This window comes from Pimephales promelas, chromosome 5, assembly GCF_988280905.1.
Source record: "Pimephales promelas chromosome 5, fPimPro1.hap1.1, whole genome shotgun sequence".
NCBI lineage: Eukaryota > Metazoa > Chordata > Actinopteri > Cypriniformes > Leuciscidae > Pimephales > Pimephales promelas.
This window is the reverse complement of record NC_142773.1, coordinates 1,281,373-1,307,024: the sequence shown is the minus strand read 5'-3', so window position 1 is coordinate 1,307,024 and position 25,652 is coordinate 1,281,373. Positions and strand designations below refer to the sequence as shown.

At 38.6% G+C, this 25,652-nt stretch overlaps 1 protein-coding gene and 1 pseudogene across 2 annotated transcripts in view; one reads left to right on the top strand and one right to left on the bottom strand.

Moving 5' to 3' along the window:
• LOC120469799 (protein NLRC3) overlaps nt 1-20,552 on the top strand; it is a 30,981-nt gene extending 10,429 nt beyond the window's left edge. The window contains 5 exon segments of the mRNA XM_089130777.1: nt 6,203-6,398; nt 6,489-8,008; nt 8,010-8,320; nt 8,655-8,825; nt 20,375-20,552. Coding sequence (XP_088986903.1) covers nt 6,203-6,398; nt 6,489-8,008; nt 8,010-8,320; nt 8,655-8,825; nt 20,375-20,552 — 2,376 coding nt within the window.
• LOC120485430 (uncharacterized) lies at nt 15,798-19,667 on the bottom strand (annotated as a pseudogene). Its single transcript, XR_016168419.1, has 5 exons — nt 19,662-19,667; nt 18,074-18,131; nt 17,685-17,841; nt 17,099-17,193; nt 15,798-15,974 (listed from the first exon to the last, which is right to left on the bottom strand). The product of XR_016168419.1 is annotated as an uncharacterized LOC120485430 (transcript).
• Nucleotides 20,553-25,652: the final 5,100 nt, after the last annotated feature.

Here is a 25,652-nt window from a genome sequence, read left to right as displayed (position 1 = left end):
GAGAAAGTGATCTGGAGTCACAAATGCTGATACATCAGATGCTCTCTCAGTCAACGGGACCTGCCAGTATCCCTTAAGAAGATCCAGCTTGGTGATAAAGACAGCAGAACCAATGGTATCTATGCAGTCTTCCATACGGGGCAATGGAAACGAGTCTGGGACTGTGACTGCATTAACCTTTCTGAAATCCGTACAAAAACGAGAAGAACCATCTGACTTCGGTGTCAGCAAACATGGCGAACTCCACGAGCTACTGCTAGGTTTCGCTAAACCATTTTCTAACAGGTAAGTAGCCTCTTTTTTCATCAACTCTCTCTTTCCAATAGGACATCTGTAAGCATGCTGCTTGATTGGAATAGCAGAGCCGACATCAATATCATGCTGTAACACATTGGTACGAGAGGGTACATCACTGAAAAGCATGGGAAATGAGTTAAACAAGGCAAGTACGTCTCCCCGCTGCATTTCAGTAAGGTAGGAAAGCTGTGACTCTACGTTAGCCAAGAACTCTGTATTAGATAACCTACCACACTGTTGCCCCTCAGATACCACGGTCAAACCATCATCCCCTTCAGCTACCATGGACACTCCACAAACCATGGACGCAGAAATGTTGGGAACATCGACTTCCACGCTGCTTTTTAGCTCCCCTTGATTAGTCTCCCTGGAACGATAAGCTTTCAACATGTTAATGTGACACAAACGCTTCTTCCTCCTGCGCTCAGGGGTGTGGATAACATAATCGGTTTCTGAGACTTTTCTCTCCACCACATATGGACCTGAGAAGCGTGCAGAAAGAGAAGAACCGGGCACAGGTAGTAACACCAACACCTGGTCACCAGGTTGAAACTTACGCTCATCAGCGTTTCTGTCGTACTGCTGTTTCATGCGACCCTGGGAAGAGGAGAGAGCTTCCTTAGCCAAGGAAGTGGCACGATGCAAACGTTCCCTACACTGTGAAACAAAATCTACCACATTAGACTTAACGGAGGAACCAGCCACCAACTGCTCCTTCAGCACTTTCAACGGTCCACGCACATTGTGGCCAAACACAAGCTCCGACGGACTGAATGTCAGGGATTCCTGTTTGGCATCCCGTATGGCAAACAATACAAATGGCACACCTTCATCCCAGTCTTTTCCTGTATCATAACAGTATTTTCTCAACATTGACTTTAGAGTTTGGTGCCAACGTTCTAATGCTCCCTGTGACTCTGGATGGTAAGCACTGGATACAGAATGTGACACTCCTAAAGACTGCAGGGACTGTTTAAATGTTCGAGACATGAAGTTGGTTCCCTGATCAGTCTGGACAATCTTGGGCAAACCAAACGTTGTAAAAAACTTAGTCAATGCTTTTGTGATGGCTGGTGCTGTTATTTTCCTCAGAGGGATTGCCTCTGGAAAACGAGTAGACATGCACATAATAGTCAATAAGAACTGGTTACCAGCTTTTGTTCTTGGTAACGGACCCACACAGTCCACTAAAACATGCTCGAATGGCTCCCCCACTGCAGGAATCGGCCGTAATGGAGCTGGATGGACAATTTGATTAGGTTTTCCTACCAGCTGACATGTACTGCATGTGTTACAAAACTGAGTTACTTGAGATTTCATTCCTGGCCAGAAGAAATGTTTAAGGACACGGTCATAAGTTTTTGTGATGCCTAAATGACCAGACCATGGGTGTTCATGAGCTAATTCTAGCACATACCTACGCCAACCAACCGGAACTACTATCTGATAAACTATGTTGAAAACTTCACCCATCTTATCAGTTGCTGTACCTGTATGCGAAGACCACTTTCGCATCAACACTCCGTTTTCCACCAGAAAACACTGACCTTTTCTACACTCACTCGGGTCAGCAACAACTACGGCAAAACATTTCGCCAGTGAGGGGTCACTCTTCTGTGCACCAATGAGTCCTTCACGCGTCAACATCAATGATACCTCAGGAGTGGGAAGAGTCTCTGGCACTACTTCGCACACCTCTGCTGATTCTCCACAATCGATCATCCTGTCCTCAGAAAAAACAGAAGGGAACATGGAGTCAGACAAATTTACCTCCTGATCTTTTTTCTGAGATTGAGCTCTAGTCAACACGCTGACAGAGCACAATGTTGGGTGTTTTTGAACTAACTCATCTGGTTCATTCTCAGAAATAGGTACATCCACAACTTCAGGATCAGCGTACACTTTACCTCCTGCAATGTCATTACCCATGATGAATTGCACTCCATCAACAGGAAAACATGACCTTACAGCTACAGGGAACCAACCAGAAACAAGCTTAGATTTAATGTGAATGCGATGAAGTGGGGCTGGGACATAGCACATACCAATACCTCGGACAACTGTACTAACATCACAGGCTGACTTTGCATCTAGAGGCAAAACACTAGAAAGAATAAAAGACCGTGAACCACCTGTGTCACGTAGTATGGTGACCTGATGCTGATCTTCATCCTGCCCTGTGAGTGATACAGAACCAGAAAGGATGAACGGTTTAAAACATTCATCTGGCTCTTGCAAAGAGGTAGGCTCTCCTACAGAAGTAACTGTTTTAATTAATCCAACTCCCTTCGGCTGTTTTTGTGTTAAACCCTGCTGCTTTTGTTTCATAGTTATACAATCTGCTATGAGGTGACCAGTTTTATGACAGAAAAAAACACAGTCTATCAGTTTTAGGACTTGAAGTTGGGTTAGTTAAACCAACTCGAGGTACCGGTCTATCACTAGACTTCTTGTTCACATTATGATGTGGGGGAGAGACAGAAGAAGACACCAGTTTACTGAAGAAACCCTTATGTGTTAAAGCAAACTCGTCAGCTAGCAGAGCCGCTTGCTGCAGGGTAGCCACTTTCTGTTCGTTCAAGTAAACGACAATCCTCTCAGGCACACAGTTCTTGAACTCCTCCAACAACATCAACTCACGTAAGGAAGAAAAGTCTTCAGCTTTACAAGCCGCACACCAGCGATCAAATAAAATGACCTTTTCCCTAACAAAGTCTGCATATGTCTGGCTAACAGCTTTACAAAGACCCCTGAACCGCTGTCTATACGCCTCGGGCACTAGCTCATAGACCCGCAAAACTGCGCTTTTCACTTTATCAAAACACAAACTGTCTTCCACTGACAATGCAGCACAAGCCTCCTGAGCCTTGCCAGTTAACTTGCACTGAAGCAAAATGGCCCAAACGTCCTTTGGCCAATGAAGAGCTACTGCAATTCGTTCAAAAGCGCTGAAGTAGCCTTCTACTTCTGATTCTCTGAACGCAGGCACCAGTGCTATGTTTTTACTTACATCAAAAGTATTGTTGGATGACGGCCGAGTCTCAGGAGGAACTGATCTGGGCACGGTAGCATTAGCTTGTAGCTCAAGCTCACGCATCTTGAGAGTGGTTTCCGCCTCCAAGCGTTTCAACTCTAACTCTCTACGCAGCTGGAACTCCCGCTCCCGCTCCTCCTTGTCCACCTGCAAGCGAGCTAATCGAACCTTCAGTCGGGCGTCATCTTGTGGCGAGGAAGAGGACTCTACAGAGTGTGGCACAAAACGAGGCAAAGTAAAATGTTGCCGTTCAACCTCACCCTGCTTCCCTTTGGGCGTGACAACATTAGCCTGCTCTGACTTGTCTGTTACCACATGGCCACCTGAGGAGATCTCCCCTGCACCCAAACTAAGAATTCCCTTCTGCACTAATCCACTCACCACAGCCTCCTTCATCTCACTTTTTGCTAGAGTACTACTGACAGGAATACTAAAGTGAGTAGCAACAAAACATAAATCAACTTTCCGACATAAGTCAAGCTGATTTAATGTGGGATTCGCTAAAAACTCTTCCCGGTTAAAGACAGCCATGCTAGCCACCCACCAGCACACTAGGCTACCCACTAACCCAGCCCAAATGCAGCAGTAACACACCTTTACAATACTCACTATCCAGCGCTTTGTGCAACACCACCACTTCCCCAGAGCCTGCCTATCAATTCTTCACCTATTCTATCTTCTGGAGCGTGCCGGGCTCGGGGCGACTTTAAAGGCAGTAACTTCGGTGGCCGAAACCCCGAAACACCTACCCCCGCCAGGGAATTAATCCCCACCCAGGATTACTCCGAACATAAAAAAGGCAAAATAATAAATGATGTCCGAAGGAAGAACTGTGACAGTTCAGCTGAACACCTCTAGTCTAAACTAGGGAAGTTGGAAACGTGTTCACAACACTGGAGAATGACAACCACACAATACCAACCAACACAATAAATCTGACTTCCAGTCTCCTCTAGATCCTGGACGAGCCCCCAAATTGTTAAGTTCCTCCTGATGGCTAATCCAGGGGAACGGAGGTGCAACAATATTTAAAAATGAACCAGGGCAAAAGAGGACAGGAAGTCAGACTAGAATGCAAACTGAAGTGTATTTATTACAAGATTGACAATAAAAACCACTTCAAAACTAGTCTCTCAGAAAGAGAGAGCAATAAACAGTGTAAGACGACAATAAACAGTATAAGACAACAATAAACAGGGTAAGACAACAATAAACTGACTTAATAACTGCAGTAACCAGATCAAACCCTATATGAACAGCTAGGTAGTCCTCTCTCCACCAAGGAGGCTAAGCCCCAGACACCGTTCTGGACTCACAAGGATCTAACTCAAATATTCAACCCACTGGTTGACTGGATTTGTCTCTGTTCTGTTGGTCTGGCTGGTTGATAGTACTTTGCTCACAGACTGACTGGTTGGTTGGTTGGTGGTACTCTGTTCACAGAGGTTTCTCTTTGAATGACTGATTGGTAGTACTCTGCTCACGGACGTTTTTTCCTGCTCTCGCAGTGTGCAAACCCAAGCCTTCTTATCCTCCAGGAACTGAGCATTCATTGGGAACACCTGCTGCCACATACTCAGTCAGTTGATTAGGCACACCTGCTGGTACTCACTCATGGACCCTAAACATGCAGCCTGAAAGAGAGAAGGAAAAAACACAACCCAACCCAACACATATCCCCTAGGATTGTAACAGCGTGCACGCGCAATTATCTAGACTATTTAAACCTGACTCAAATTAGTAAGATCATATGATCCTCAACTTACTGTTATGGAACCAATTTAAGCGCGGATGTTTAACTCGGCTCATTCAAGTCAGGTTTTGGACTTTAATCCCCGCTTTTCTAAGCGGCTTTTATGAAACAGCCCCCTGGAGTTGATCTGTGAGACTGTAGACATTAAAATAAACAGAGATATAGGGTATTAGCTGATTAAACCATTTTTATTTGACCATGACAAGATGTAAAGATTGCTGACAGTGTTTTGAACTGGCTCACTAGTTAACTGACCTGCTAAAGCTACAGATTCTGCCCAGGCTGCTATAGTATAATAATACAATAATAGTATATAATAGTAACGTTACTAGGGCAGATGTTCACAGAGGCTTCTGCACACAAAACATAATAACAGGTAAGCCTATGTGATAACTACCAGAGTTGTGATAATAATTTTTATGGCACACCACGTTTTTTAAATAAATACTGTAATAATAATAATAATAGTTTAAAGTAAAAATAATAGTTTTTAGTCAAATAACATCCCTCCACGCCCGTGAAACTTTTCTCCCTCAAACAGCAAGCTAACGTTACTTCTACAGCCTACACACAGCAATACAAATCTCTCTGCATGCTCTCTTCACGTCGTTCTAGTAAAATAATAATAATAAGCAAACAAACATCAAAATCACTTCGCTGAGAACACCACTTACCAGCAGCCGCAAGAGTTGAAGATATCCTCTGGGAATGCGCGTAGCCGCGCGAAATTAAAAAATGCGCGTGCAGCGTGAGGAATCGTCCCGGATGAGTTCGTCAGGTGAAAGGTCATCATGTGTCATTTTATGTACGGCTAAATTATTATTCATTAATTTTACTACTAGTTAGATTGGGCAGGCATCCACAAAAGTGCCTTTAAATACAAAAAAAAAAAAAAAAAGGAGAGGAAATTTTGTCTTGACAAAAGGGCACTTTGGGCACCAAGGGGCAAAAGGGCAGGTGCTCGAGCACCCAACGCCCCCCCCCTCTGCACGTGCCTGTTTTTAACTGGATTTTTTATATACATGGATCATAATTATTGAATAAATTGTTGATACCAAATGTAGATGAACAATTTGGCTTATAGTGTGTATTCTGCCTTTTCTTTTACTTTTTTGTAGGATCTTGAGAGGAAAATAATCACATTTCTGAAGAATGAGCTGGAGAAGTTAAAGAAAATATTACAACATGAGAACACACAACACTTTGTGAAGGACTTTAATGAGAACAGATCCAGTATCAAATCAGCAGCTCTTGATCTCACACTACATTACCTGAGAGAGATGAAGCAAGATGAAGCTGCTGATGCTCTAGAAGGCAAGAGACTCATCATCATCTGTCTGATTGTCTCTTATAAATGTAGGAGAGAAAATGAAGACTAAAACTGTTTGTTTTTCCTGTGTTTAGATGAGCTGTTCTTCATTCATCAGCTGAAATGTGGCCTAAAGAAGAAGTATCAATGTGTGTTTGAAGGAATTGCAAAGCAAGGTGACTCCACACTCCTGAATAACATCTACACAGATCTCTACATCACTCAGGGTGGCAGTGAACAGGTCAATACTGAACATGAGGTCAGACAGATTGAAGTTGCTTCCAGACGTCATGAAGCTCAAGAGATACAGGTTGAATGCACACATTTGTTTGAAGCGCCTGAACAAGACGAGGAGATCCGTACTGTACTGACAAAAGGAGTCGCTGGCATCGGGAAATCAGTCTCTGTGCAAAAGTTTGTTCTGGACTGGGCTGAAAGAAAAGAAAATCAAGATATCAGCTTCATATTTCCTCTTCCATTCAGAGAGATGAACTTAAAGGAAAAAGAAAAACTAAGTTTGATGGACCTTATAACTCAGTTTTTCCCAGAGACAAAAGGACTGAACCTTACAAGAAGGAATCAGTTCAAAGTGCTGTTCATCCTTGATGGACTGGACGAATGTCGCCTTCCTCTGAAGTTTGATTATAATGAGACGTGGCGTGATGTATCGTCACCAGCCTCTCTGGATGTTCTCCTAACGAACCTCATGAAGGGAAATCTGCTTCCTTCTGCTCTCGTCTGGATCACCAGCAGACCAGCAGCGGCCAGTAAGATTCCTCCTGACTGTATCGACCGGCTGACAGAGATACGAGGATTCAGCGACGCACAAAAGCAAGAGTACTTCAGAAAAAGATTCAAAGATAAGAAAATGGCCAATGAAATCATAGATCATGTTAAACAATCAAAGAGTCTCTTTATCATGTGCCACATCCCAGTCTTCTGCTGGATTTCAGCCACTGTTCTCCAGAACATTCTGAAGGAGAAGAGAAATAATGATGTGAGAAACACTCAGGCTGATGAGATCTCTAAAACACTGCAGGAATCAAACACTGAAGACACTCCCAAGACTCTGACACAAATGTACACACACTTTCTCCGCTTTCAGATCCAGCAGAGCCGCCGGAAATATGATGGAGAATACACACCAGATGTTTCCTGGGATAAAGACACCATCCTTTCACTGGGGAAACTGGCATTTCATCATCTGGAAGAAAACAACCTGATCTTCTATGAATCAGACCTGGAAGCCTGTGGTCTTGACGTCTATAAGGCATCAGTGTACTCAGGCATGTGTACCCAGATCTTTAAGGAGGAAACAGGGATCGTTCTTGGTACCATGTACTGCTTTGTTCACTTGAGCATTCAAGAGTTTATTGCAGCCCTTTATGCACATCTGTTTCTAGACATCAACAAGACAAGTGTGTTTGATCATGAGTCTACAGAACAGGAAAACAGAAATGAAACCATGATTGATTTTCTCAAGACTGCAGTGGACAAGGCGCTGGAGAGTGACAATGGACACCTGGACCTTTTCCTTCGCTTCCTCCTCGGTCTGTCACTCCAGACCAATCGACGACTCTTACGAGGTCTGTTGACACAGCGAGACGGCACTGACCCAAAGCAACAAGGAAATAGTTCAGTACATCAAGCAGAAATTAGAAGCTAATCTTCCTGCAGAGAGATCCATCAATCTGTTCTACTGTCTGAATGAACTGAACGATCAAACTCTGGTGAACGAGATTCAGACCCACCTTAGCAAAGGAAGTCTCTCATCTGCTGACCTTTCACCTGCCCAGTGGTCTGCTTTAGCCTTTGTGTTGTTGACATCAGAGGAGGAGCTGGAGGAGTTTGAGCTTCAGAAATTCAAGAAATCAGACGAGTGTCTTATTAGATTATCGGCAGTCATTAAAACCGCCAAAAGAGCTCTGTAAGTAATTTAATGTAATTAGTCATATTTTGGTTTCATCTCCTTTACCTACACGGCTCTATAGTGATTCTTAATCATATACCACATATTTTCATCAAAACATGAAGTTCGGTTTGCAAAGAACAAAGCACACTGTTTGTTTTATCTAGTAACTTTTTCAAAAATACTAAGATATAGAAAAGACTAGTTGACCTGTAATGTCAGTGTTGCTCACCCTCCTCACTGTATATTTACTGTTAATATAAAAATAATGGAAAATATTTATGTATTTTATACAGAGAATGTATTCTATATGTTTCATTAAATTATTTTATGTGATGTCTTTATATTGTAGGCTAAATGATTGTAACTTAACAGACAAAAGCTGTTCAGCTCTGGCTGCAGTTCTTGGATCAGATGCCAATCTGAAAGAGCTGAACATGAACAATAATAATCTACAGGATTCAGGAGTGAAGCTGCTCTGCACTGGACAGAAGAATATTAAGTGTACATTGGAGATACTGAGGTAAGTGGTGTGTCAACAGACAAAAAAAACTCAACAAAAATGGTGTGATTTGTTTTAGATATTCTCTTTACAAAATATATGTATAAGAATGTTTTGTGTGGATGTAAGGCCACATAAACACTGTAAAGTTTCAGGATTGACAACTGCATTTAAATGTGAGAGTGAGTCCCTTAAATTATCTTTCCATGTTTGTAAATTATCGTAAATAATCGTTCCCTTAATAATCTTTCCATGTATATACAGAACACGACTCACTCCCAATGAATAGCACTGTGGTAATCTGACCGCTATTCTGACAGCAAAAAAAAAAAAAAAAAAAATATATATATATATAAAAGCGAGAAAAAAAATACTTTTAGTATGTTAACTGTGAGCCTTCACGAGGACGTCAACGCACTGAATCGGTCTTGGTTTAAATAGTTCAAAGTTGATGTCAGATTTAATGTTATTATTTTGACATATTATACATCATTACAAAGATATAAGAATCAAGTTTCAGTATTTCACCACTTTTATTTTGAGAAACTTATAGTGACAGTTATCTATTAATTTGTGTCAGGAGTTATTTAATGAAAAAATCTGTCGATACCTTTAACCCTCTAGGGTTAACCCTCTTTTTTTTTTCCACAAAGCAGCAAAATAGACTTAAAATACTCTGTCGGTTATGGTTATAAAGACTTCAGACGTGTGAAAAAAGAAACTGTTCAATGGCCGTTTCTCAATATGCCTTCTTGTCTGTACTTGTGTTCTTGTGGACTTGTAAAACGTCATCAGTCGCGGCCCAAGTACGGTCCCAATACACAAGTTTGCATTTAGGCAAGAACGGTTAAAAATCACGGATGTGTTCTTGACACTCCCATTTTACAGAGGATGCATCGGTTGGTAACTTGTGTGAACTTGACGGCAGAAATATCCCATAATTCATTTCGGCATTCGCGGAAGGAGTGGGAAGCAGGCAGGTCAAAAGTTACCTGAATATTACCATAGACAGTAAAAGAATATTACCGGCGTTTTTCCCGCCGTTGGCTAGTGATGTACACAAACAAACAACAGAAGCAGAATTAAATTGAGACAGGTGTTGCTTTATTGTTGTGAATATACATTACTTTGTAGTATATGTAGAGTAATTCCTTAGGCTTGGGCGATACAGCCTGGCTGTATAATAATTCTCGTTATGTTTGGGCACTGCAGACGTCGTCTGTGCGGGGGTAACGTTACTATTGCGCAATACCAGCAAGAACACATCGTCTCAAACTATCAGCAGCGTTCTGTGTGCTCGTCACCTCGTGAGTTCGTTCTTCCAAGAACAACTAGCAAGAGCTTTCTTCCCAAGAACACAAGTCCGTTCTTTGCATTCTTGGTTTTGAGAAACGGCCAATGTCTACTTTTTTATGTGACCACTTACAATCAAAATAAAACATTGTGCTTTTGTAAAATAAAGTAAATAAACAGGGTGTGCTTTCTGCCTCTCCATCTCCGTGAACTTTTTTTCTCTAAATTTGCATCTCACATCTATAAATTTAAACAAAACTCAGCGAATATTATTCACCCAGGCACCAGCAATATCTTTATAATCATTTAAGTGTCTACTATTAAATTATCTAATTCAAAAGGAAAACAAATATTCTCTGTTTGTGTAATCTGTATGAAAAGAGAGAGATGTGAGTCGTTCTCATTACAGCTCATTAATTGCTAATGTGAACATGCCCACGGGACGATTCTGAGACGAACTGAGACGATCCTCCCACATCACCTCGATAAAACACATTCAAGTCGTCTTGTGACGCTGTGAGGAATAATACTATTGTAATAATAATCCTGGTAAAAAACTTATGTCAGAAGTGCTGGTTTAGTTTCATTTCGAGGAGCAAAAATATTTTGTCAAAAATAAATGAATCAACTAACAGATGTTATTATAGTGTTTGTTCCAGTGTAGGCTATATTCAAACTAATGATTCCTTAACTTTGAAAAGCGTATGATAAAATGTATACTTAAAAAAAAAAGATTACGCTTAAAATATTTTTAAAATTGTAATTGTTGATTTACATGTGAAAACATTTTAAAATGTTTACAAGATATAAGCCTTCTCATTAAATTATTTATTTTTGTTTTTTTTTAGTGACGCATTTGGGGAGAGGATATATTCCAAAACTTTCTGAAAATACATTATGATAATGAACTGCATAGTTAGACAATTTGCATGCATACAAAATAAGTCCTCACATTCTTTCTTGTGGTCTTAACACCTGAATGAAAGGCTCATTATGCAGGTCATTGTCTTCCTGCACATGATTATTCATGATCATTCACGCCCCCATGTATATTGCCTTTCCAAACAAAACGTTTCTTACAAGATTTCAATCAATGCATTGTTTTATGTGAATGATTAGGCAGGATGATTTTCAGATTTTTGTTTTTTTCAATAAACATGTGCCATGCTTAATCATAATTCTCTGAAAATACAAACATGTACGTACATGTTGCTCCCATATAATGGTAACTAGGGATGTCCCGATCAGGTTTTTTTTTGCCCTCGAGTCTGAGTCATTTGATTTTGAGTATCTGCCGATACCGAGTCCCGATCCGATACTTCTATATACAAAAAAAGAAGAGCGAAAAAAACAGACCCAGATTCCAAGATGTTCCTTATTTTAATTTAATTTGCCTTATTTTAACATTTGACAACTCTCTTAACAAACAGATCACTTCTGTGAGGTAGCTTGAACAATCAGGTAATAAACATAAATTCTTCACTTTTGGACTTTAGTGCAAATGTATAAAAACAAATAGCACTCATTGCAATCATTTGTGCTATCTTGGCTGTGATTTCCTGCGGCCCATCTCACAATCAAGGGGCATTTTTCTCTCCTCTTAAAACTCTTAAAACTGTATAAGGTTTGCTGTGTTAAATGTTGCCTTTTTCTTTCCACCTTTTGAGATCACAAGTTTACATATCTCACAGTTTGCTATGGTAATATTGTTACAATCAACTTTAAAATGCTAAGCAAATATACTGATAAAGACACTGTCAGCAGTATTGACAGCAAAATAGACCACAGAATATTTAGTTCTGTATAGACGGATACTGAAAGGTATAGATTTGTATTGCAATATTTGAAAATTGATATTTATTTATTTTTAAATTATATTTATATCAAAATTTGTCAACCTAAACTTCAACCATCAACATTTAATTTATCAATATGTATTCGTGTACAAAATAACATATAAACATATTTTCCTATTCTGTTTTACCTGGAAACCCTTCTAATGCTTGTGTGTCGCATGAAAAATAGGCTTCGGTTCTATTTCTGGCATGCACGCGATTTCCGCGCAGCTCATGTGCGCCTGATATGCGCGTGTCACTCAGGCAGTGTGCAAGCTCTAACCTGTTAAAGGGTTAGTTCACCCAAAAATGAAAATTCTGTCAGTATTTACTCACCCTCATGTTGTTCCAACCCCGTAAGACCTTCGTTCATCTTCGGAACACAAATTAAGATATTTAAGATATTAAGATCGCTCCTGCATACAGTCCATAGGCTTCTTGAGGGACTGGCTCTTGCTGTCCCCGAAAAGTCATTAAAGACATCGTTAAAATAGTCCAAGTGACTACAGGGGCTCAATCTTAAGTTTATCAAACGACGAGAACACTTTTGTGCGCAAAAAAACAACAAAAATAACGACTTTATTTCAACTATTCGTTTATTTCTCCCTCTGCGCGAGTCAGGTTACTAGTTTAATAGCGTAAGCTTCTGTTATTGTACGTCACACGCATCACACACACATGACCAGCGTCGGCCAATAGTGAGCCTACGTGTGACGTAGCTCTACGCAATCACACTACGTTAACTGACTTACAGGCTCATGGAGAAGGAAGTGAATAGTTGAAATAAAGTTGTTATTTTTGTTGTTTTTTTGCGCACAAAAGTGTTCTCGTCGTTTGATAAACTTAAGATTGAGCCCCTGTAGTCACTTGGACTATTTTAACGATGTCTTTAATGACTTTTCGGGGACAGCAAGAGCCAGTCCCTCAAGAAGCCTATGGACTGTATGCAGGAGCGATCTTAATATCTTAAATATCTTAATTTGTGTTCCGAAGATGAACGAAGGTCTTACGGGGTTGGAACAACATGAGGGTGAGTAAATACTGACAGAATTTTCATTTTTGGGTGAACTAACCCTTTAACATGAGAGCCGAAATAAAAACGGATACGCCGGACAGCAACAACTAGCTGTTTTGAATGAGACGACACGGTTACTGTGAACGGTATAGCGCTTTATGAACATTCTGTAACGCAAACAGGGTTAACGAACCCCAAAAAAACCCTAGACATCAGAGGGTAAATATGAATTATGAGTGTCAGCCACTCCCATTCATAAAAAAAAAAAACAACTCCTGTGCAGTCATCATGAAAGCGCTTCACCAAACAACCAGTGGTGGCCAGAAAACTGTCTTAGGTGGCACAGAAATCTTAATTATTTTAACACACGTTTAAATAATGTGTTGGACTGTTTTAGTGCTTACCTACACAACTCATTACACAATATTACACAACTCAATACAGTTAATTTGTACTTAATTGTAATTGAGATAGTAGTGAATTAGTAATCATGGAGTACTGAGTTAATTTGATCTTTTTATTATTATTATTACTCCAGGCATATAAAGGAGCACACACTATAGCTAAAGTTCAACTTGCTCAGTTAGCTTGGTTCTCGTTCTCAAAACATTGTTGCACCTTCATGGATGAGACATGCAGATAACTACTGTAGTTCAAAGATTATTCAACCTTCATTGAATTTTATATAATCAATAAACTCTTCAACTTTCTATATTAGTTGTCAAAATAAATAATCTGAACTGTTCTATCATAGCTAAATTAAAAAGGGGGGAAAACATCTCTTTTGAATCCCTATGTGCAAGAATGTGAACAAGGAGGAAGTCAACGGCACATTAATTCCAGAATGTTAAATTAGTTATTTTATGGATTTAAAAATGATCCATTTTTGTTTGTCCTTTACAAATTAATCCAAAATTACCACCTATCTTCTAGTACAAATGCACAGTGCTCACATTTATTTGTACATTAAAAATGACATAGCCTATCAGTTTGTGCCTTAAATTGTGATCTCACATGGTAGAATATTTTAGTCGAGACATATGTGATGCATGTATAACAAATACATGTATGCATGCAGTTTTGAGACAGATTTTATCGCCCTTTTAATTATTTCATGAGTTAATTGACGACAGTTAATGTATAGACCATTTCACAAGATGTAAACAACACTGGTCCAGAAGCACTTCCTGTTTCAGTTTTTTAACACTACATAAAAGCTGGGATAAAATACAACGAACAGAACATTTAAAACTGAATCAAAAAGTTAAACAAACATCTATAAGATGTTTTCTTTACATGTGAAATAAAGAAAACAGTTACAAACTGAAACAGGAAGTGCTTCTGGACCAGTGTTGTTTACATCTTGTGAAATGGTCTATAATTCTGTATTATAAATTTTAAGGCCAGACAAGTAGTTTGTTGATGGTTGGTTTTGTTGGGAAGGACTACATGCCTGTGTAACACTTTCCTACTTCATTTTATGCTGGGGTGCCAGACAGATATATTCTGCCAAAATATAATCAAGATATAATCTTGTTTAGGGTCGTTAGTCACATGAAGAAGGAAAAGCAAACACAAGACACATATTAATTAATTAACATGAACCCTTAATGTTGCAAGTGTAGACTCTAAGAAAACCCAACCACTATGATTCAATATGCAAATATTTTAGTAGGCTATATTCACCATGACAGAGTACCAATTTCATCACACCACACATCACCCAATGAATAATAGGAATAATAAACATACACAACACCAATATAAACAATACAGCAAACAACACAGGTTTCATTCATATCAAACCTTCTTCACACAGTTCACATAGTCTTAGTGTGGAAAGATTGTGTGAAAAGAGGAGTTCAGAGAAACAGTCAAAGTCCATCAAGGTTTCCACAGTGTATCAAAGGGCAGCAAATAAACTATAAAGTCAGTTAGTCCTGCAATAACCGCTCTTGAGTTTATATATCCTTTTACTCACACTCCACGACTTCACACGAGTTAACGATCAACTCCGGCTTCTCTCAGATACTTCAAATACCTTTTGGAAGAGATCGCTCGAACTGTAGTTTCTCTGGATGACTGGGACGTCAACAACAGCGCACATATAATTCAGACACTCATACCTATAGAATGAACTCTTAATACGTATGTACACGGATTTCTCAAAAGTGGGGTTGCTGGCTAACAGGTTAAGCAATTTTAACTAAAGCACAGTCGACGGAGACATCGTGTTTTTATCCTTGTAAAGGCTGTTTGAAAGAGTGTGCTTTTACAGTGTTGCCATGTTCACTTATTATAAGCATATTTCGGGTTGCTGTTAAAGCAGTCGACTTTATGTAATTAAAGTGCGGGTCACAATATTTTGATGACAATACAAATGCACTGTAAACCCGGATAAGTTCACAGAACTCAAAAATTATTTTGTAACAGATTACACAAAAATATTTGAGTGATGTTTTTAAAAGTTTTAAGTTAACTTAAATTAAAAGTTATATTTAATGTTGCCTTAAATTATCTCAATGTTAACTTAAAAATATTGATATTTCTCAACTTAAAATTAGTGAGTAATTCACTCAAAAATTTCAATTATCTTCAAATCATAAAATGTTGAAAATACACTCAAAATTTTCACTTTTCTTAAACTCATAAAATGTCAGATATATACTCAATTTTCACTTTTCTTAAACTCATAATGTAGGAAATGCACTAAATGTCCTATAGTTTTCTACTCATAAAGTGGGATATGCACTCAACATTTACTCTAAACTAAAATCCTGATGTCAGCCAACTACACAATTTTACTCAGCTAATAATGTCAGAAAAGATGAAGTGACACCACTGTGACAATTTAGCAACTTTTTTATTCAACAATGTGCTTTTAAAAAGACACAAAAGGAGCTTGCAAGTATTTTATCCTTCACGACAGATACTCTCAGGGCAGAAGAGGGCTGCATCAGTAGTGTTATCTGTTACGACTGTCAGGAGAGACACTGGAGTATCGGTGAGGTCTGGACCAACTCCTGACTATAAAACACAAATAATACAAGAATGAGTTTAGCTCCTCAAGGATACAAATCATGCCAATGATCTCTAAACATTACTGGCACTTAGACTACTACTAAGCCACATGTTTAAACTATTTTCTTTACATATGCTTATATCTTATGTTATTTTCACACCTATCTGTTGGCATACTTTTTGTGGAAAGCTTTATACTTACCTTTTCATTTATAATAACTTAGATTTAATAACTTTAGAATAACAGTTTACTTAAGAATAACAACTCAGGTCCTGGGGGCTATTCCAGAAAGGAGGTTCAACAAACTCTAAGCCTAACCCTGAACTCTGCGTTGACTTACCATGAGTTTTCAGTTGCAGAATAGCTGATCTGAGTTAGGTACTCTAAAACATTATTATTATAGTATTATTAGTTATTTCTCTTTTTCTGCCAGCTGGTGAAAAAAAAAAAAGCTAAAACAAAGACGATCATTCTGATCTGAGAGCACATCAGCAATGACGTGTAGTCTGATAATTTCACTGTAGGGCCGAAGTAAATAAATTGTGGACTGATGAGAGAGCGGTCAACTGTTCGGTTCAGTCCTTGTCTGGGAGTGAGAGCTCATCAAAATTAATCAAACTATGTGAATTATTTCTGCTTCAACATGATTGGACTGAAAAAGAAAGGACAGCTGCTGTCAGGCAGCTCCGTAAGACTCAGGGTTTCTTCAAGCAAATCTTTAGGTTCACAACGTAAGTTACCACAGTAACAGACCCAGAGATTAAGTTAAATCTATGCTTCCTGATTGCCATAGAGAAACACAGTATCAGAGCTCCATTGATGGCTTTATACTGCTTGTGAAGCACAAGCTCAACTCAAGAGTTAACATACTCGGAGTTGAATTACTTAACTCAGATCAGCTATTCTGCAACTAAAAACTCAGGGTAAGTCAACTCAGAGTTCAGGGTTAGGCTTAGAGTTTGTTGAACCTCCTTTCTGGAATAGCCCTCTGGAATGGATAAGTCAAGAGTTTTCACATAACCTGCTTTCTGAAATAACCGCCTGGTTTTCCTATAGTTTTTTGGAGAGATATGTTTAAGCTGACCGAATAGCAAGGCAAAGGGATTGATAGTGAGGACAGTACACTTACATTACAGGTCCTGAAGAACTTAAAGAATCTTCATGCAGGTAGACAGGAAGTGCACCGAGGATGAGGTCCCGTCTCATATTTACATCACGTTGTTGCTAGATGGACAAAAAATATGCATTACAAAAGTAATTACACAAATGCAGAACAAACACTTAAAAAAAAGAAAAGAAAAGTGTTAAATAGCTCCATATTCTGATGGTGGTCTTTGCTATAGAATGGTAGATTCAGTGTTTTTGGTTCACCATTTCTTCATTAAAACATTTTTCAAATAAATTACTTTCTATTGTAAATACTTGAATAACACAAAAAAGGAAAAAACTTAAAATTGTAAACAAAATTTCATTAATACAGACAGTAGTTATTTGGATATCTTCAAATTGAATCTGAAAGTATCTTTTAAAGGTACCTCTTTCTGATAGAATACATCTTGTCAGGATGTCTATCTCTGATGAGATGACAATGTTGTTCATGAAATAATCTATTAGCCTCAGGGCACAGTCCAGGCAATTCACTATGGTTTCTTATAGTTGTCTGAATATAATTTGTAAATAATCTGTTTCTGAATCATGTTAAGTTTAAAATTCACCTGAAGGTCATAAATCCTCATGAGTTTGGCTAGCTCCTCCGCTGTCTTGACAGTCTTGGTGGCCTTGTCTCTGAACAAGGTGATGAGTTTAGGCATGTGTCTGTCCAGCTCCTTGTAGAATTGATTGCGCAGGTAACGTTGTTGATTCGGTGAAACTCTGCAATACATGGAGAGATTTGTGAACGTATTTTTAGTTTAAGTTTTCAGTTGCCAGGTAGGAAAAACAAGGGCAATTCTACTAGGGATGAGTCAGAACCAATGTCAAAATAGAAAGTTATTTGTCATTCTTTAATTTAAAACAGGCTGTATAATGTTATCAAATAGAGAATACTTTTCATTTCAATCTGCTTTAAAAAAAATCATATCAGTAAACAATTTACAAATCTCACCTATTGGCAACTGTCTGATGGTGAAACGCTGACTCTCTGTAGCACTCAAGTCCAATATCTATACACAACATGCACACAAAGATGATTAGTCAATGTTCTAAAAACATCTTTTAAACGATACATAATGATAAACTAAATTTAAAAAAGTAAATTTACAGATAAAAATCCAAAATTTTCAAATCTATCAAAAACATTCATTGTACAGTATTTTTAGTAAAATGAAAAGTTTAAAAGTTGAGCAAGTTAGTTACTAACAAGCACAGCATTAAAGTTGTGTGTGTATATGCTATTTCTGTTGATGTTTTGTTTTATTAATACTAACAAAGTATTAATAAAGGGTTCAAGTGATAAAAACATCTAAAGAAATGGCAAAAGAATGACAGTGGAAACACAAAATAAAACCAATTGTTAATAACATTATTTCATAATACATCCTACCTGAACTTTTAAAAAAGATTCCTAGATGATCATCTCACAACCAAACACTCGAGCCTGGAAAGAAATACACACAAAGACCTTGTTGGTTTCATGATAACACACTGACATTATGTTGTTTAGCATTGTTAGATTCACGCTGCACACACACACACAGAGCTTGTCAACGTGAAATACTTACTGTTTAACGCGGACACTTACAAATAAGTAAACGTTACTTTACATGCATTACCAGCGAAAACAACAGCCGGCAGAAACTGTCAAGCAGGGATAAGTTAACGTTATGCTTTCGGACCATATACAGTAGGAGCGTTTCGGACTCCACGAGAAAATTCAAACTCACGGTCGTTCCTCTACGTCAATGTCCCGGGAAAACATGCATTATGTGAAATGTAGTTCTTCCGGAAACCCGCCAACTGTACACCGTTGTTAGATTAAAACATTTTTAGTTACAATTACTCGGATTTGTAAACTATTTACAAAAAATATTCACTGTGCATATTATATACATGTATTCCCAGTTCCAAATGTAAGACTATTTATCGAAATTCAATTAAAAACAACAACAACAAAAAATGTTAGCATTACTTACCAAATCAGGGCTGATAAGACGGCGCTGAAATGACGGCAGGTCAAAGATGAAAAAACTGAGGTCGTGGTTTGAAGTGAGGGGATAAAAAATGCATTGCAAACGAATAAAAACAAATTAAACTGTAAAAACTTCCATGAAAACTTCTCCGCATGAAAGCAAATTCAAGATGGCTGACTTAGCTTTCCTGAGGCAGAGATAAGACCCACCCACCACGTCATGACGTCATTAACGTCATCCCACTACTCCTAAACTTTTTGAGTGATCCACACAAATTAACTATCAAATTTTGAGCCCTATTCAATTAAAGTGGCATAAATGTCAACAGAGCTCAATACTTAATAGTTTGTTCAACTGCATAAGGACATTTGACTGTAATGACCTCATTAGTTATGAGCTAGTACAACTGTTAGGTTTTACAGTGTGAGGTTCAAACCGCTTTTGCTGTGATTTCTTGCTTCACGCATAAGAAGATTTTTTCATGCATGATAAAATACGTCATTAACAACTAGCTGTTCAGTTCTGTTCTATACACACTGCATAGCATTTTGCGGTTGTCACTACCTGCATTTTTAGGGAGTTAATTCGGTTGTTGAATGTGGTTGTCATTCTGTACACTCTGTGAGTACAAAACAGGATTAAGCACTAAAAGGTGAACTGACAAATGAATTTAGCTGCAGTGTGTAAAAATATTGAGTTTTTGTAAAAATATTGAGTTCGAGCAAGAGAGGTAGTGCTGCGTCAATGCACTTGTGACGAAAAGGCAGAGGCGGACGGATCCATTTGCAGTCATTTATTAACACAGGTCAGCCAGCAAAGGTAAGCAGTCATAAACTCAAGGCCCGAGAAAAGAAGGGCAGCAAACTCAAACACAAAACACTGGACAGGGCAATCCAAAGGCGTACATCAAACAGGCAAAGGTCAGGGGCAGGCAGCAGAGGTTCAAAAGCGAGTAACACAGTCCAAGTCAAAAATACCAGAGCAAATGCGAGAAAACGAGCTTGAGACAGAGTAACGGCACGCAATCAAATACGATTTTAAATAGGCTTAGTAAAAAAAAATAAAAAAATCAATGTGTTGGCGATAAGCGTTGATATTGCTTCTTTGGGGCGTTTTGTTTGACTGCATTTCCATTTGTCTCTTTTTGTTTTTCAATTGACTATAATTTTTGTTGTACAAGGAACAAAATATAATTCAGTTTATTTAATTTAATTTGTTCAGGTACTTTCTAAAATAACAGATTAATTATCTAAATATAACATTGTCTTTTTTTCTAGACTTTCAGACTGTAGTATCACTGAAGAAGGTTATAAAGCTCTGGCTTCAGCTCTGAGATCAAACCCTTCACACCTGATAGAGCTGGATCTCAGAGGAAATGATCATGGAGAATCAGGAGTGAAGGAGCTCAGTGATTTACTGCAGGATCCAAACTGTCAACTGAAGACACTGAGGTGAGACATGAGGAAATACTATTATTTAATTGATTTTTAATGTATTAAAAAATACATTATATATAGCCGAATTATTTATAGAAATGTTATTTCAATAATACAATAAGCTACATAATATGTTGTTACATCAAAGTTGATTAAGTGATTTCAAGACAAAAATCATGTAAAATGGATTTTGTCATTACACCAAGTGTAGTTGAGAATTTAACTGAATCCTGGTTCATCTTCTCTTCTGCAGGTTTTTGAGTCCTGCTGCAGATGAAGCCTGTCAGTATGTTACTGGGATTGTGGGTAAAAACCCATTACTCATGAGAGAGCTGAATCTGAGTGAACGTGAACTAGGAGACACACGAGTGAATCAGATCGCTGCTCTACTGCAGGATAAACACTGTAAACTCAACGCACTGAAGTGAGTATTTTACATGGTTAAAAATAGTATTTTTAATAGAAATGTTACAGTTGTTTATTTTTTATCAGTTAATAGGTGTTTTAAAATTGATAAGTAATTTTAAAATGATAAACTTCTGTCAGACATGACATGGGGAATAGTCCCCCAATAACCAAAACATGCATTTATAGCCTACCATGGTTAGTGTAAACATAGAATAAGGCCATTAATTATTTATATAAATCACACGTTCAGAGCTTTTATAGGGACAAAGTTCCTGTATGAATCAAATGGTTTATTTGACTGTGCATGAGTGCCGCTCACGAATCACCACTACTCTACGAGCGTTCACCAGCGCGTTATACCAGTGTCATAAGATTTGCTCGAGCCGTTCCTATCGTGACACTGGGGATAAAATGTGCAACTCATCTGAATTCTATTGCGAATTCACCACTTTAAAACACAGTGGAGAAAGTCAAACATTATCTATAACAGCAGACCTGCCAATCTGTACACATTTTGCATAGCGGATACACATTTTGACCTCAAAGTACGCTGGTACGATTGATTAAACTACGCAATAACCTGGTGACGCCTCTGTCCACGCGCAGTCCTTAAATCAAGCAACAGGAAAAGAAGCAGAGTTCGTCCAATCATAGGGCTGTGTTCATTCCCCAAATAGCAAGCGAGAATGATTGACAGATGCGTAAGGCCTTTCATTAAAAAGAGACTGAAAATTGACAGACATAAAGAATCCCGCTAGATCCCCCTTCCACTCCCGCGGCCCGCCGTCGAGTTCATTAGCGAGGACAGTAACTTTACAGTAGTCACTTTACAGTAGTCACTTTACAGTAGTCATGGTACTTCTGTTCTGACTCCTGAAGGGAAACGGACTGAGTGGATGTGGAAAGTTGAAATATTGTATTGATTAACTTAATCTGGATTTGATGATCACACGGGGGTAGGGATGGGTACCGAAACCCGGTATTAAACGGGCCCCGGTACTGAATTTTGAAAGACCGCTGTATCGATAAGCTCGGACGTTATCGGTTCAGCTGTCGGTACTGGAGAAATTATTTATCTTTCCTATAAAGACGTTATCTTGAACATGTTTATATCGCCAGCCTTTTCTATATATAAACTGTATTTTAATTAAACCATTTGTCTGTGATGCAAATTTGAAATTCGCAGTTCAAAAGAGACAGAGAGCGATCTCTCACGCAAAGCCACAGCATGCGCAACACGACAGCCCTTTCTTAATGAGTGACAATGAGGACAGAACTAAACATTCAACGTGGTTACACTTTAGATGTGGGATATTATTCTAATATATTTTGTATTTCGGCTTCCAAAAGATTATAAAAAGAAGATATTTGAGATAAAACCGTTAAAAAACAAGACGCATGATCTGTCCAGCTTAACTTCCCTTAGCCTACTTCACAGCACTGCGGAGCGCTGTCAGTTCTTCCTATTAGGAAGTTCCTAAAACCCAAACGTACCGTCAGAATCAGCACGATCGGCGATTGTTGCAAAATGCTGTCTTCTACTGTTGCAAGATCAAAAAATGGCTATTAAAAACACAAAAGCCTGCGCAAGAGACGCTGTTCACGACTGCAACGAGAGAAGAAAAGTAGCCTACACTTTGGGCTTCGTGTGTCCTTAACTATCAAATATACATAAAAATGTCAAAATGACCAGCTCTGAGATTCACTTAAACACAGTTTATTCACTTAAACACAATTATGTCTTAAATGGACGTAAATAATAGGGAGAAAATGACGGTGCTTCAGTTACCGATTAGATTTGCTCTCGGTCTTAAAGGGGCAGCAGTCTAATAGCCTAAACCTGCTGACTATTCAGCCATTAATGCAAATCAAACAACAAAAGGCAGAGAAAATCACTCACAGCTTTTGAATGAGTAACTTTAGATTTAATAAGCATTAATCTCTCTATGATAAACTATACAGTGCTGTTTTATATTTGATTACTAAATTAGGTTTCTTTTCAGACAGAAACAATTACCTGAAAAGATATGTTAGTGCACCTTCCTGAAATTAAAGCACTTTGTATATAATTTGTATCTTTGATTAATTGTATTCTTGTGTTTGTACTTGTTTTTTTTCTTATGTGTCCTTTTTGTATATAAAACAAAAAAAGCCTGCACATTGCTGCATAACAAAAATATATTTTTCTTCGTTTTGCTTTTTCTATTTTACATTTCAAAATATAGAGTTTAATTATGTTCTTAATTCTTAAAAAAAAAAAAAAAACACCAAAAAGAATCGATAAGAATACCGTTAAAGTACTGGATCGATAAGCGGTATCGGTAAGAGTAGTAATACCGATAAAACCTTAACGATACCCATCCCTACTTAGCAGCTTAGATAGATCAAGTAAGCTATTTGAGAATCTATCTATAGTGGTTGGAAGGAAACACAGTGGAGAAAGTCAAACATCTATAACAGCAGACCTGCCAATCTGTACACATTTTGCATAGCGGATACGCATTTTGACCTCAAAGTACGCTGGTACGATTGATTAAACTACGCAAAAACCTGGTGACGCCTCTGTCCACGCACAGTCCTTTAATCAAGCAACAGGAAAAGAAGCAGAGTTCGTCCAATCATAGGGCTGTGTTCATTCCCCAAATAGCAAGATTGACAGAATGATTGACAGATGCGTAAGGCCTTTCATTAAAAAGGGACTGAAAATTGACTAGGGTTGGGTATCGGTTGGGTTTTATCCGATACCAGTACCTACTCTGTATTTTTTAAACGGTTCCGGTGCCTAAACGGTTCTTGAAACGGTACTTAAGAAAACGAAACCGCACACACTTTGTCAAAAAAAAAAAATACCTCTTTATTTACAGGGCCAAACTGGACACAATATTAACTTACAATATAAATACAAGTAACATATGGTAATAATAAATAAACCAATATAAAATAAAAGTTCATATTTACATAGTATCAAATAAAACAATATTATATCAAACAATGTAATTATACTGGAGATTAATAGAGATTACTACCAGGGTAATATAATATCGACATGGCTACAGGTTCCCATGTTTTGTCTGCTTTAACTAGTCATGTAAGTTATCTCGTCATTTACTAGTTAAGATCTTAGCCAGTTTGATATTTCGTTCCCACTGCGTCTTATACGCAGCTTGAGTAAACATATGAAAGAGAACGTCTCTGTGTAACCCATGTTCTCTGAATAGGGAAAGAGACGCTGTGTTCGCTGCCAAATATCTCGCGCTGCTGACAAGCTTTCCTTTTTCGACAGAGAACTCTGTGGAGCAGATGATGCGTGCGCTAACATAATATGACGACGTGAGCCTCAACGCGGCGCGAATGGTGATTCTATATCCATAGACAATCGTTATTCTGATGCGTAGTTTTACACGTGAAATGCAGCCAAACATTTCACGTGTACATTTCACGTGTGTTTAATCTCCTCGCTATCCAGTAGACGTTCCCGGAGTTCCCGTATGATCGCAAATTAGTTCAAATCTCCCGGAATCTAGAGCGAGTGAGCAAGAGCGCGCGTGCACGACAGATCAGACATTGCTTCAATAAACCGTATAGTGCGTGCACGTCGGAGAGGGAGAGGGAAACAGCGAGAGACTGCGTGTGTGCGCCTCATGCCATAGACTCAGGAATCGAAATCAAGCACCGAAGTTTTCATTCTTATTCGGTCTGGTTACTACCGTTTACGTCAGAACCGGTTCCCTATTGGAACCGAGTTTCGGTACCCAACCCTAAAATTGACAGACATAAAGAATCCCGCTAGATCCCCCTTCCACTCCCGCGGCCCGCCGTCGAGTTCATTAGCGAGGACAGTAACTTTACAGTAGTCACTTTACAGTAGTCACGGTACTTCTGTTCTGTGTCCTGAAGGGAAACGGACTGAGTGAATGTGCAAAGTTGAAATATTGTATTGATTTAACTTAATCTGGATTCGATGATCACACGGGAGTGATCGCTTGGATAATTTTAAAACACTCCGTCATTCATGGTCACTCAGATAAGAGGAAGACATCATTCAGCCATGCATATTATTAAAAGCTTAAGTGTTGATGAACAATAAATCTAAATAAAATTAAAACCGCTATTGGCCTTATGCACAGCTGCACTACTTCCTGAACTTCAGCCAGCTCCTTGTTTCCTGTCTGCTATTATTGGCCAAGCTTGATTAACTCAGGTGTGTCTGATTATTGTTGCCGTGACTACTGAGGTCAGGCACACCTGAATTAATCAAGTTCGGCCAATAATGGCAGACAGGAAACAAGGAGCTGGCTGAAGTTCAGGAAGTAGTGCAGCTGTGCATAAGGCCAATTGTTTAGTGATTATGAGAGTTCGGTGATTTGTGGATTACTGATAAACGCGAGTCTGGAGAAACTGGTATTTCTTAATTCATTCTCAGTGTTGAGAAACACAGCTTGCATGTCTTACGTTATTGTGTTAATAATAACTAAGGTCCTAATCATGTTACATAATAATTTTCTATAAAAACTAGCGCGTTATTTACTTATGGATTAAAAAGTACTGTTGTATCAGTGCTGTGCGAGCTCTCTCTCTCTCTCACACAAACACAGACCGTGCATACAGAGAGAGCTCTTCAATTTTCATTTTACAATGATCTTCTAAGTTTAAATTTTGTTCTTGGTTGTTTTTTTCCTGTTAAAATGTCAGATAGCATTTCTTAATATCC